At 48.8% G+C, this 14,391-nt stretch overlaps 1 protein-coding gene across 1 annotated transcript in view; it reads left to right on the top strand.

The window, feature by feature from the left end:
- SMG5 (SMG5 nonsense mediated mRNA decay factor) overlaps positions 1-14,176 on the top strand; it is a 32,144-nt gene extending 17,968 nt beyond the window's left edge. The window contains exons 12-22 of the mRNA XM_083592006.1: positions 380-1,099; positions 2,058-2,227; positions 3,041-3,116; positions 4,284-4,459; positions 4,939-5,097; positions 5,917-5,976; positions 7,008-7,167; positions 7,571-7,661; positions 8,690-8,764; positions 8,889-9,027; positions 9,509-14,176. Coding sequence (XP_083448132.1) covers positions 380-1,099; positions 2,058-2,227; positions 3,041-3,116; positions 4,284-4,459; positions 4,939-5,097; positions 5,917-5,976; positions 7,008-7,167; positions 7,571-7,661; positions 8,690-8,764; positions 8,889-9,027; positions 9,509-9,592 — 1,910 coding nt within the window. The 3' untranslated portion in view covers positions 9,593-14,176. The remainder of the gene's footprint in view (positions 1-379; positions 1,100-2,057; positions 2,228-3,040; positions 3,117-4,283; positions 4,460-4,938; positions 5,098-5,916; positions 5,977-7,007; positions 7,168-7,570; positions 7,662-8,689; positions 8,765-8,888; positions 9,028-9,508) is intronic.
- The last annotated feature ends 215 nt before the right edge of the window (positions 14,177-14,391 follow it).

Here is a 14,391-nt window from a genome sequence, read left to right on the forward strand (position 1 = left end):
ACTCACTTCCGAGTTTGCGGTGTTCGGGAGCCGATTTGTTTGGGAGCCAATCTGTTTGACAACCAAGGTACCACTGTAAAACTATAAACAGCAAGAATGAATTCCACAGTATTCTAAATTCAGTTAAAACTATTTAGTTTAATTAATTCAACAAAATGCATGAACTTGATCCAGTGAGACCAGCTTTCCAAAAATCTGACACAGTTATTTACACCTCCAGCACCCCCTTCCATCTCTTGCCCCTTTGCCCCCTCCTCCCAGGTAATCCCACCACACCCCAGGAGTGTCAACTTCGGGAACCACTGGTATAAACAGTAGTCAAGCCGGTTTGCGTATCTTAAGAGTTTCCAAAAATGTGTGTTCGGCTGCTCTTTTGCAGAGGATCTGGAGGCCCGGGAATCCTTGAACTCCATTGAGAGAGAAGCCGAAGGGGACCTGGCCAACCACCGACCCAGCGAGGAGCAGCGGAAGAGCGAGAGCAAGAAGGGCAAGAAATACTCACGCCTCTCCTGCCTGCGCCGTCGCCGCCACGTCCAGAAGGTGGACGAGAGCGACCTGAGTGAGGGCTTCGACTCCGACTCCAGCCCGGATTCCACCAAAGGGAGTGACGGCTCAGAGAGCGGCTCAGAGAAGAGCGACGAGGAGGCCGAGGCGGCTTTTGACGTGGAGACCGACTCGGACATGAACAGCCAGGAGTCACGCTCGGACCTGGAAGACATGGAGGATGAGCCAGACGCCGAGGGGGGCAGCCAAGCCAAGGGCATGAAGAATGGCGCCCCGGAGGCTTTGGACTCTGCGGAAGGGGATGTTGGCAGGCTGGTGGACTTGAAGAGCCCTGGCATTGCCAAGACTGAGCCCCTGCTGGAGCCTCCTGTGGCCAACGGGCCAGGCTTGCTGGGCACCAGTGATGCCAGTATAGCCAGCAACCTCCAGGCCATGTCCACGCAGCTCTTCCAGACCAAGCGCTGCTTCCGACTGGCCCCCACTTTCAGCAACGTCCTCCTCAAACCAAACTGTGAGCTGCCTGCCCCGAAAGAGGTGGCGGACAGCAAGCCATGTGTCAATGGGGACGTGGAGAAGTCCAAAATGACTGAGCAAGGTGAGAGAGAGAGAGAGAGAGAGAGAGAGAGAGAGAGAGAGAGAGCATGCATGCTAGATTGGAAAGGAGATCCCTTCCATGAATGGAGAAAAGGGTGTGTGAGCAGAAGTGGGGTGGAAAGACCTTAGGATTTTGTAGAGGGTGATTTGTGGGCGAGATCTGGCTGACACAGATCCCGGTTGCCAACCCAGAGGTGTAAGTGGGGAAGGGGGCAAGATGAGAACTCCTTTGATATCCGTTTCCAGGCCAGCATTAGCTACGTGCCCCCAAAACATTGCTGTCTTAAAGTGGGGTGGCAAACCTGTCTTCTAACCTTTAACATTTTGTCCCCATCTGCACTATACATTCAAAGCAGCAGCATATCACAGTCATGGCTTATTCCTCCTAAGAATCCTCAGAGGTGTAATATGTTAAGGGTGCTAAGAGTTAATTGGAGGTCCCTTTTCCTCTTCACAGAGCTGCAATTCCCAGAGTTCCCTGGGAAAAAGGATTGATTGTTAAACCGCTCTGGGACTTGTAACTTTGTGAAGGGAATAGGGGTCTCCTAACAACTCTCAGCACCTTCAACAAACCTCATTTCCCAAGATTCTTTGGGGGAAGCCATGACTCTTTAAAGTGGTATGGTGCTGCTTTAAATTTATACTGCAGATGGGGGCAGAAGCGTGGCAGAAAGGAAGTTGAGGCAGGGTGGTGTACTAAATTGTGCACTAAATCTCCTTCTCCACCATCCCTACTCATAGGGAATGATTTTCTTTTCTGTGAAGGTGCCAGCTACTGCTTTTCACCACCTCTAGATTAAAACTTGATAAAACCTCTTGATTCCCAGGGGCCAAATAAAAAGCACTTGGCAGGGTAGGTGGGTGTCTCTCCTCTGGAGGGGAATTGCATTTTCCAATCTGCACTCCTTGTTTAATTATCTAAGTTCCTTGTTTTTAACGATCCGTTTGTCTTGTCCAAGACGATGTTTCTGAGTCGGAAGAGAGCGTCTCTAGCAGTAAATCCTGCAGGAACGAGCGTTCTCTCCAGGAGAAGCTGGAGATCATCACCAACGAGGGGTTGCTGCCGACTGTCAAAGTATTTCTGGACTGGCTGAGAACCAACACTGATCTCATCATCATGTGTGCACAGGTAGGGAGGGGTAATGGGGGAGAATCCCACTTACACAACTTCTTCACTTTACACCTCTGGGCTGATGAATGAGCCTCTATCTCATGCACTCAACCACTGCAGTTGGCAGCCTGTATAAAGCAGTTTGCCATTAACTGCTAAAAGTAGAAGTAACTGATAAAAGCAGTGGGTCCCAAAGTGGGTGGTACCAGCTCTGGTGGGGCGGTGGGATTAACCGGGGGGGGTGCGCATGCGCGCCAAGAGGCAAAGGGGCGCTGGAGGTGTAAATGACCCACAGTTCTGATATTTATCAGATATATCTTAGGGAAAAGGATGGGATTTCAAGTAGACCTCAAATTAATAGGAGGGTGACAGGCACATGCCTTCGAATACACACTTCATGTAAGCCTTGTGATTTAAAGTAGCAAGGGGAGCTGTGAACCCTTCCCTCCCAGGTAATTTTCTCCCACCTGAGCGCTATTCCACAGTCAAAGCCAAGCTGGGGAAGAAAGGGACTGTGGTTGGGTGGGAGAGGTTGAGTGTTTCAGTGCCGTATTCTTGCCCCATTTCTACCTTAAATCTACGCACACCCACCCACCCTCTTGCGCTTTATTTCAAGGGCAGACCTTCATGGGCCCCCTGCTCTCAGCTGTAGTTTGGGCCTGAGGGCATCCCATTTTATCCTTGCTCTGACTTCTTGTGGTAGGTTAGGCTGGGAGGTGGTAGCAGCTGGCTAGTCTGAGCAAGGGCTTGAACCTGGATCTCTGGCCCAAGTCCTAATATTCACCACATGCTCAAATTGCATTTGTTTGTGGTGCTTTTCCCCCGCTCCAGAGTTCTCAGAGTTTGTGGAACAGACTTTCTGTCCTTCTGAACCTGCTTCCTTCAGCTGGAGACCTTCAGGACTCAGGTAACTTTGAGAAGAAATTACCTTTTCTTATGTCACACCCCCAACACTCAAATTTCATATTCCTGTGCAGTTCAGGCACTCTTTAGTTTCCTGGGTCTTTTTCCTGCTTTACACCTAGTTTTTCTGCTGTTTTTAGATGGGGAAAAGTCTAGTCACACACAGCGACTTCTTTAAACCTGGAACCTTCAGTTTGCAGTCTCCACCATCTCTTGGTGAACCAGGGAATGTCCGTTGCTGGAAACCCTTGGAGACCTACTGTCCCAATCTGCGTAGACAATACCTGAGCTTGGTAGACTTCCTACGTTCTTCTGGAATTCCATTGCTTAGTTCCAGAAGAACTGGAAAAGTCTACCAAGCTCGTATGCTATGCAGTGGAGTAAGCACAAAGCCCCTTTCTGTGGGAGCAGCTTCCCCCAGTTCCACCTTCAAGGCCACGCTTGCTTACCTGATGGCGGCTTGTCTGGATTCAGAGAGGGAAGCTTCTGCTGAGGTCTTCTTTATGCCTCATGAAAAGAATCAGAATCGTAGAATTGTAGAGTTGGAAGGGATCTCAAGGGGTATCTAACCCAACGTCCTTCAATGCACAAATAACAGGTGCAGAGTCCCTGGCAGATGCCCCCACCCCCAACCTCTGTTCAAAAACCTTCAATGATGGAGAGTCCACCAGCTTCCAAGGTTGTCCATTCCACCATTGAATAGCGCTTATTGTCAGAGCTGGTCATGATATGGAAATGTAATGAGCCACTTTACACAGTGTCAAGTTACTCATCTAGCCTAGTGCCATCTACCTTGATCTGGCAACAGCCTCTGTGTGTGTGTTTGTTTCCCATCCCTACCTGGGGGAGATGCTGGGGGTTGATCTGGGGAACCTTCTTTCAGAGCATTTGGTCTTCCACTGAGCTACAACCCTGTTCTTCGAAGGAGACACAAGCACCCCAAGCCAGGAGCATCTTCCCCCTTTGGGCTTCCTGCGGGGCTGACTCCCGTGTGTGGCAGAGTCAGAGCTGGCACCACGAGGAGTTGTGGAAATCCCAGTTTTAGACTAGACGTGCCCTTGAGGACTAGCGTTTCGTGAGACTTTCTAGTTGCTCCTTCTGCCTCTGTGACCCAGAAATATAAAGCCACCGTTCTGTCCCCTCCCCTCCCCTCCCCACTGCTGATGCGCAGGGCTGTTCCTCTGCAACGAGGTGAAGAGCATGCTGCCTGGGTGTGAGCTGCCAGACTTGCCTGCTTGCCTGCTGCTCCCAGAGGACATGGCCCTCCGCAACCTTCCCCCGCTGAAGAACGCGCACAAGAGGTTCAACTTCGAGCAGGACAGACCTCTCCTTGCAGAAGTGGAGGAGGTAAGAGGCTGGTTTTGATGCTGGATTTCAGAAGTCATGGGTGGCTTCTGGACTGGGGGGGAAGCAAGGAGAGTGAGGGCAAGTAGAACATTTGCTCCAGGACTTGAGGGGTGGGGAACCTCTAGCTCGCAGGCCAGTCCTGTCCCACCAGAGGAGCCCAGTTTGGTGCACAAGGCTATTTTCCCAAACCACGCCCACCTGTCAGTCAGCTGGTGTCGCTGGGTGGGGTTTGATCCTTCTGGCCTAGGATCTCTTTGCAGGGAGCAGGGCTGAACATTCCCTTTGATCCTTTGCAGCGAGAGGTCAGCCGGCTTGGCCCATCCTTTGCCCTCCCAAGTCCCAGCTGTTCCTGTAGCCTTTCAGGTGTTCAGGAGGGGAGGTTTTGCTTTGCTTTAGTGTGTGTGAGCTCCCATCTCGGCCACAAGTGGACGTGCTCCCTGCTCTCCCCCCCCACGGGTCCTCGTCTTTCTTCATTACAGTCCGTGGTTCGCATCTGTTGCATCCGGAGTTTCGGACACTTCATCACCCACCTGCAAGGCAGCATCCTTCAGTTCAACCCGGAGGTTGGGATCTTCATCAGCATCGCTCAGTCGGAGCAGGACGGCTTGCTCCAGCAGGCCCAGGCCCAGTTCCGCATGGTGAGCTTTTCCAGGGTGGGCTGGAGAGGAGTAGTGGGACAGAACAAACATGCTCCAGGGAAGAGCAAGGCTTGATAGCCATACAGGGGCCGCCTCTTGCATTCCCTGTCTTGTCACATGCCTGTGCATTGCACAACTCTTCTCATCCATATGTGAGTTAATGCCACGGGTGAAGCCTGAGAAAATATCAGAAAATGCATGGGAAGCATTTGATGGAAATTTCAGGGGTGATGTGGAAGTGAGTGGCTGAGAAAAGACTTGTAGTAGCCAAGTTTCTAGTCTTCCACTTAGCACTTTCTTTGCCCATAAAAAAAAATGTCTAGGGAAAGTGTAAAAATACTTTACAGTGTTATTTCTGTGGCTGTCATCAAAAAAGAGGGGTCCTTTAGACTGTTTGCAGTCTACATTTCAACTAGGGGATGGGGAGAGTATTCAGAGCATGCAATTTCATACTGTTTATATTGTATTGCATATTTAGGCCTTTGACCTTACAGTAGATTTATTTCTTATATTTATGTGCCACCACCTCCTCCAAGGAGCTCAAGGGGCTGTACATGGTTCTTCCCCTGCTCCCCATTTTATCCTCAAAACAATCCCTGTGAGGTAGGGTAGGCTGAGAGGCAGTGACTGGCCCAAGACCACTCAGTGAGCAACATGGCCGAGTGGGAATCTGAACCCAGGTCATAGTTCCAACACCCTCTAACCATCTCACCACCCATGGATAGTGAAAGGAAGTGGAGGAACCATTCCAGAGTTGTGGAATGGGACCATAGGTGCAAAGGCAGTTTGACGTGCATCATTCCCTTTTCTCTCCCTTAGGCCGCTGAGGAAGCTCGCCGGAACAGGCTCATGAGAGACATGGCTCAGCTTCGGCTGCAGGTATGATGATGGACTATGCATGGATGGGGGAGGCAAGCGCAAGTCAGTGGAGGCCTCCAAATACCTGGGGGTGGGGGGTGGGGAGGCTGTATCGCTTGTGCTTGCACCTGACGTAGCTTGCAATGCACTTGACTGAATGAGGACAATGCCAGCAGGTAAGGTTCCCATCCTGCGCTGTAAACTGGTCAGGCCTGTCAGCTCTGTTGGTCAGAACCTGGGGTACCAATAACAGCGAGTCTTCATGATTGGTGGAACTGGTTCATAATACCCATTACCCGTTTGTAAGAACTCAGTGTTGCACTGTGGCCTCACCCACACTTGGGAACTCCCTGCATATTGACATCAGGCAAGCTCTTTCACTGTACTCTCTTTTGCGCCGGCTAAAAGCCAAGCATACCAAGTGGTTTAGAAAGATGATGTGAGTTTTAATCTGCTTTTAGTCTATTTTAACTTTTCAAAAGTATTTAAACTATTGTTAATTTTTCCTATTGATAATTTTGTTGTTTTATCTTTTTGGTAAACTGCTCTGAAGGGTTTTTTTTAAAAAAAAAACAAAACAGTGGATAAATTATATGAAATAACTAAAATATACAATGACCCACACGACCATGCAGGGAGAGGAAAGGCCAGAGCATATGCTTTATACGCATCATTCAGTCCCTGATTTATCTTGTTAAAAGATGATCTTGAGCAGTTCGTGTTGAGAAAGATTTCCTGCCTGAGACTCTGGATTCTTGCTGAAGCCAGTTCTGTGAAATCTTGCCACGAACTGAGTCAAATCATACAAATCCCAGTATAGCCTTGTCCTTTTCAGAGTCTTTAGCAGAGAAGAGTCTTTTTCCCAACTTCGCTACCTGGAGTTGTGTGGGGTTGAACCTGCAGCCTGCTACATAAAACTTCTTGTACTCTGCCGGATGGGCTGGTCATCTATCAACACAGGGTGGGCCACTGAGAACACTCCTTAATGGATTTGGTGCTCTTGCTCAGAGCTTCTTCCCTTAAGGCTCCCGCTTCCTTCTCTCTTTCCCCAGCTGGAGGTGTCGCAGCTGGAAGGGAGCCTCCAGCAGCCCAAAGCACAGTGTGTGATGTCCCCTTACCTGGTCCCCGACACCCAGGCTCTGTGCCAGCACCTCTGCACCATCAGGCAGCTGGCTGCCAGTGGAAGGTTTATTGTGATCATCCCACGGACAGGTAAGTGGCCCCTCCCACTACAGGGCTGGTATCCTGAGCAGGACAATTGCTGTTGCCAGGTAGTGAAAGGGTTGATTGCCCTTGAGGGGGGGTGAGCGAGCAGTGGGATTACCCGGGGGTGGGGGGTGCTAAGAGGCAGGTGGGCAGCTGTATCACCAGTGCAGGTTCATCTACTTTGTTGACAGTTAAACTAACCAGTTTTAATTGGAGCTTTAATAAATGTGTGGTTGTTAACTATTTACTGTGTGTTTCTTGGCCGCTGCTCTGAACAATGCTTTTTATATGGTAGTGGGCACTGGAGGTGAGCTTGTGGAACCCAAGGGGGCAGTGACCAGAAAAAGTTGGGAACCACTGCCTTAAGGGAAGCAGAAGATATAACACCTTGTTTTTCTTCGATCCTTAGTAATTGATGGCTTAGACTTCCTGAAGAAAGAGAATGCAGGTGCTCGTGACAGCATCCGATATCTAGAGGCAGAATTTAAAAAGGGAAACAGGTAGGTTGAGCCCCCTGGTCAACAGTATTCATTTTCATTGTGCATTGGAACAGGTAATAAAGAACCGTGTTTAAGAAGCAGCCACTCTTGGGATGTCTCATTAGGTTGTATTTTACACATACACCCTGATCAGGCTGCCGTTCTCATACGTAAAACAGCTGTTTGGGTCCTGCCCTTGAATGTGAATACATGTTTGCAATAAAAGTTTGAACATTGCATCTCCATCCCTTTCCCTGTATAGGTGTGCAGGCATTTGAACTTTGTTTTTAATAATAAATATTTACAGTGGTACCTTGGTTTGCAAACAGTCTGGTTTGCATATGTTTTGGATTACAAACACGTCAAACCCAGAAGTGCATGTCCTGGTTTGCAAACTTTTTTTAGATTACAACCCAATTTTTTTGGATTACGAAAAAAAATTTCCCCTGCCATCGGCGAATGCGTGCCTTGGGTTACAACCTTTTTTGGTTTACAAACGGACCTCCCAAACAGATTATGGTTGTAAACCAAGGTACCACTGTATTTTGTTTCTTTTGATTTCTACTCCACCTTTAGGTCAAGTCTTAAAAGACTTAAACGCATAAAACTTAAATGCAGTACAACAGTGGAATAAACAGCATGCAGTAAAAAACAGCTTCTGATAAAATTGCAGTAGAGGGACCTGCAGGAGAACCAGTACAGTATATTGTAACGTCTCAAGCAAGGAGTTTGAGCAGAGTTCTCCAAGGAGGGAACCCACAACTGTGGGGCCACCACTGCCAGGTGGAGCCTTTTAACTTTGATGAAGCTTTTGGGAAGAGCTGGGTTCAGATTCTCTCTCGGCTTGATCTTGGTCAATGAGCAAATCTTCCTTTAACAACTGGCTTCTCTCACCTGCAAAACACGGACACTGCTTAGCAGGGTTATTTGGATAAATATGCATAAATGTACTGCAAATTACTTTGCAATTTCAGCTGTGCTGCAGAATTAGCCTGGTCAGCATTGCACTCACGCACACATCCACCCAATGTGTGATCTTCTGTCTCTAGGTACATCCGCTGCCAGAAAGAAGTTGGGAAAAGCTTTGAGAGGCATAAACTGAAGAGGCAGGATCTAGATGCTTGGTAAGCATTTGCTTCAACCTGCATCAAATTTTAAGCAAAGCTGCATTCACAAGCAGAGAGCTGTTTTTACTAAGCCAAATGGTGGCACTGTTTTCTCTCTTTTGCCTCGTTCCTAATATAACAGGAACCTCTATAAGATACTGGATAGCTGCAAACAGCTGACAACCTCTCAAGGGGGCAGCGAAGATGACTCCAGTGGGATGGTGACCATCCTCACAGGCTTCCAGCTGGATGACCCAAGCAAGCTTTCTGCGCCCATGAAGGTGAGTGTGGTCTGAAACCAAACTGTTCCGCCTTCATGATGATATTTTGACTTGGGGTATGGAATACATTTTTTTAAAAGCAGTGTTGTCTATTGAAATAGAGAGTACCACTCACAATAACAAAATGTATACCTGCAGAACTCATTGCCACGTGATGAGTGCAAAGTAGTGGTTGAAAGTAACTGGGGACATGGTGGGATAGGCTTGCAGCTGGTTAATCTGCCAGGAGGGAAGGTTCCATTTTTTACTATTTAATTGTTGCCGGCAGCAAGTGAGCAATTTCACCACCATGCTCTGCCTGTGATTTTCCCATGATTCAGCTGCCCAGATACTGTTGGAAGACAGAATTCAGGGAAAGGCCTGAGATTCAGGGTGGTGAGGATGGTTACATCCACGGGTTACTGGGCAAGATGTAAAGAACAGCACTTCCCCTCCAGGGCCTTACTGCATTTGGATGCCAACTCCCTTGTTCTTTCCCCAGTCTGCGATTCAGGCGGCAGCCAACGCCAGCGTCGAGATAAAGAACGTTCTGGAATTCTACAAGCAGTGGAAGGAAATGGGTTGAGGGGAGAGAAGCCGCTGGGTTGGTTGAAGCTCTGTCTCCCCGTCTTTGGACGCGCAGCGTTGGAACGAAAGAAGTCAAAACCACAGGCGATATTTGGACACGAAGCAGCTGCGGCAATCCATGAAAAACAAGCAGCTGGGCGTGTGCACGAAACACCACCCCACATCCACCCCCCCGCCATCCCCTCCCCATCTCACCAAACGGGCGGCGTCTGTGGCAGACCACACAGCCGCTTGGGGAAGAGAGACGGATCTCGGCCGGACAGAGGAGAGGTGGTCTCCTTTTCTCCCAGCTGATGGGGACGGGTGTGAGCGGTGGGAGGGAGGGCCTCCATTCTTCTCCAAAAAGCTTGCTTGGTTTCTCGTCTCCAGGATCCTGCAGGCAGCTTGTCGCCTACGCTTGAAACAAAAACACGACATTTGTGACTTTTTGCCACCGGATCCACGCTGCAAAAGAGCTGGTGATCCTGAGAGAGGGGATCAGGATTTGCGGGAGGCTCTTTAAAATCTGGTGATGGGGAGGAGGACGTTTTCTCTCCCATTTTTATTTCATTTCCACCCCTTCCCCTTATTGTGTTTTTCTTTTTTTATGCTTAGTGAACACCCCTCTTGTTTTTTCTTTCTTTCCCCTCCCTTGTCTCCCCCTTCCCCCAAAACCAAGGAGGGTTCTTCACCTTTGAGTGTTTGAAAGATGTCAAGGTGGCAGGGGAAGAGCGATCCTGTCTCAGCAAAGCAAAACAGCTCTCTATAAGAAGCTTCCGAATGAAAACATTATTTATTTCCTTGGGGGTGGGGGTGGGATGAGTTAGCTGTGAAAAGGAAACAGTGGGCCTCATTCCCCCCCCTTCCTGCACCCTCCACTCTGCCTGTCCAAAAACCGCACCATCTTCCCACGCCTTGCTTTTCTCATAAAGTGTTGCGTTTCGTGAGTGGTGTCATAGACCATCTTGGGCTGCTTGAGCCAGGGAGGAAGCAAACCGCACATTACAGCTCTCCTTTCATTCCCTGGGGTTAAGCGACCATCTGCATGGTGCTGTTACACCCGCCTCCCCTTTCTATTCCCCTGTTCATCAGACAACAGGTAACTAGAAAATGGTGGCCCTTCTACCGGGCTTGCTTTGGGTTTCTTGGTTTGCCCTGAAAAACAAACAAACCCTATTTTCTGTGGCTCCTTGTGGCTTTTGTAGGAGGGATGAAGGCCTGGCTCTTGTGTGGAGGTTTTGGAGAGGAGCGAAGGGGGGCTTTGCAGGCTAAGCAGGAGAAGGAGGAAACCTGACGGTATCCCTTTGCCACAGAGAAAGCCATGGGGCCTCCCTTCCCCTAGTATTCTCTGCCTCCTCTGAAATACCATAAACCAGGAAGGGTTAACTAAGGTCTGAGTGTTGAGGTTCCTGAATGGGTTCTCTACACCTGACTCCCGCATTTGCCAGTGTTTTATGTTGAGCCTGCCAAAGGGTCACTGTTGGAAAGATGCAGGTACCAAACCATTTCTTCTTGAAGCTAGCTTTTTCTTATGGGGGCCGGGGGAAGCCACCTCAGGGCCTAAGAAGCTTTTGCCCTACACACCTCTCAAGTCTTCCTTCCCCACCCCCAGGCCTGGTTTTGACACCCTCTGGGAAGGGAAGATACTGGAAGGGCTTGGAAGCAGTTTCCTGCTTCCTTCTACATTCCACTTCCTTTCCACCAGGCAAATAGGAAATGGGTGAGTTGCCAGCCAGGCCTCCTCCTTTCCCCACTCTTGTTTTCTTGGAGAGCCAGGTGTGGTTTCCTCCAAGGCAGTGATGCCTCTGGTGGCTTTGTGGGCCATCCAGTGCCGCCATCTTGGATGGTTTTCTGCGGGTTCTGTATTTGGCCCTCGCCGCCTGCTCCTCTCGATCTCTTCTTAATCAGGTTGTGTTTCTTAAGCTTTTGAGTTTTCCATTAAGGTTGGGGTTTGGCCCCAGGCGTCCTTCTCCCCACCCCTAACAAGGCACCCAGGATGAAATTCTTCGCTGCTTCCGTTACGCCCCTACCTTTGCAGGAAGGTGACAGCACAGCCACCACCCTTTGGGAACCATAGATTAGATTTCTCTGGCTTAGCATGTGCTTGATTATTTTTTAAGCCATCCTAGCGCTCTCAAAATAGCAACTGAACACAAGTCCCATCATTTGCCCCCAAGAGGATACACTGGGGGAAAATCAGTTTTTGTTTTGTTGCTCACCTGCTCCTTCCTGGTTTTACTTTGGGGTTGTTGTTTTTAAGGGGTTCTGGGGTATTCTGCTTGAAATGGTGAAGCAGAGGGCAGGGGAAGAGAGAGAGAAAAGCCACTTGGTTTTCTGTTTGAGCTTCCATGATGCAAACTGGGCCAAGGAGAGGAGAGGAAGGTACACAAGAGCATGTGCAGACTTCAGAAATACCAGCAAACTAGACCACTTTGTAGTTGTGAGGGGCAAGTTTTAGCCTTGGTGGAAGAGGCAGTGGAATCAAGAAATGGAGTTGTTACCTGAGTGATATATTTTAAAACCGGGGGGCCAGGGCACAATGACTCGACATAAAACGGGCATTTTAAAAAAGAAGAGTGTATGTAGTTCTGCAGGCTGAGTGCAGCCCACTGGCTGTGTAAGGTGCTTTTGCAGCATTGAAGTCCTCTTTGTACCTTGAGAAACAAGTAAATAAGGATTCTCTGAGGGTTTGACTGTGGGAAGAATCCTGCCCTTCTGAAGTGCAGGCAGTTGAATGCTCCTGTCCTACAGGGTAAGGTTTGGAAGAACCTCTCTTCCCTCCCTTGCTCCTCCTGCAGCTGGAGAAGGTGCAGGTGGACCCTTTGTGAATTGAACAGGGTTTTTACAGAAATGGTGAGCTGGACTGCCAGAGCAAATAGGTATTGGAGGATTTGAAGGAGTATCAAAAGAGGTCTAAGTGGCCCACCAGAACTCTCGAAAAAACTTCCAACAAAAAAGTACTTCTGTACATTTTCTGCATTGTATATGTGTGTGTGCGTGTGTGTGTGTATGTGCTGTTCGTTGCGCCACTGTTTTGGAGAAGTTAAAATTGGATTACAAATTATAAATGAACCCCCCAAAAACCACTTGGCGAAAAAATAATCGGCTCAAGCTAATTGGATGTTTTAAATGTAAATTCTGACATTTCTGCCTCCATTTGGAGATTATTACTTCACCCAAAAGTAACTCTTGCCAAGGAGGTCCAGGCTGATCTAAAGAAAAAGAAAAGGTGAGGCTTTCAAGCCTGGAGCCTTGTTTCTTTTGGAAGCAGGGTTTAGTGTGGAAATTTATCAACATCATTATTACTTATTGAGGAAACAGATCCTGCCAAATTTGCAACCAGCTCTGTCGGCACCCTACTTGGCTTCCAGCAGCAGCCCCTGTGGCCTTCAGCTTTGAAATCCAACCTGTTTACCCATCAAACATTCAGCAGCAGATGCTGATGGGGCCAGGCCCTTTGTTTTCCTCTAAGTGGATGGAGGAGTAAAGGGATTTTGAAACATCTTGTTTGGGCTACACCGTCAGTGTCGCACCCGCCTTTAGACCGTCTCTGCAGTGTAGCCTAACTCCTAGTAAGCAGTAAAACATTCTGGTTGGATTTTCTCTCTTTTTAAAAAAGTTCCCTCTTTCCGTCCTCACTTGTTGGGAGTCTGTGACTGGCTTGTCAGAAGGAAGAAGAGATGGTAAATGTGTAAGGTCTCCTTTGTATGAGCTGCTTCTACCTAACGCTTAGCACATGGCAAAGGTCAAAGGCACAGCGGGCACAGTCTACTGTTTAGGGGGGGAAGTTCCTCTTCCTAACCCAATGATGTACAACCAAGCTCTGGCCCTGGTGATAATGACTCTCGAGAGCCCCAACAACTCTGGCTAAGCAGGAAGAGAGAAACCATGTGGGAAATCCATCTTAATATTTTATGTTCCCGGAAATTGGGGTTTCTGCTGCTCATCCACCCAAGTAAACCTGATCTTTTGGACTGTCATCAGAAGCCTCTGTGTGTGTGTGTGTGTGTGTGTGTGTGTGTGTGTGTGTGTGTTTCACATGGGACATTAGCCATGGGTGGAAACATGGGTTTGAATTCTATAGATACCCTTGTAGGCTGTGCCAAATAGCCCTCCAGTTCTTTTCTTCCTGCTTCCATCGCTTAACTCTTTTCCTTCAATGTTGTGTGCGTGTTCTCTGCATCTAGAAAGGGAGAAAAAATCCAGCCGAGATTCTCTGGCTGGGAAAACTGGTGGCAGGAGAGAAATTGGGGGGTGAGGGGGAGCTGCCGCTGATGCCAGTTTGCGCACCAGAGCTGGCTGCTTCCAAAGACTTGGACTACAGCAGAAACGGTGTGGGGTATGGCCCAAACTGCAGCTTCTCTGAAAAGCGTGGGGAGTTCAAAAGTCGGTGGGAAGGGGGGCGTGTTATGAGATCTGCAGTCCTAAAGGTGGCCAGGAGCCATATCTGAGCATCCATATAAAGCTCTTCTCAGTATGAGTTGGGCGGGAGGAGGAAGAGATGTGAACTGGCCCCTGACTTACCGGTATACGGCCCTCCACTATGTAAGATTGGAACACATCGACTGGCTTAATAAAAATGCAAGATGTTTGTAAATCTTTATCTGTGGTCACTTGTATTTTATTGGAGAGGAGGGATCGGTCTATACTTCTTTTCCTGCGATGGTGTGTTCCATTGAGGTGGGGAAAGCCATCAGCGGTTCACACAACCTGCTCCCTAACTTGGGTCAACTGAGCAAAGATGCCAAGCCAGGGGCCTTGGATGTTGAACTATGGAACTCACTCCCACAGGAGGCAGAGATGGCCACCAACTTGCAT

Source organism: Podarcis filfolensis (genome assembly GCF_964270895.1).
Source record: "Podarcis filfolensis genome assembly, chromosome: 16".
Taxonomy (NCBI): domain Eukaryota; kingdom Metazoa; phylum Chordata; class Lepidosauria; order Squamata; family Lacertidae; genus Podarcis; species Podarcis filfolensis.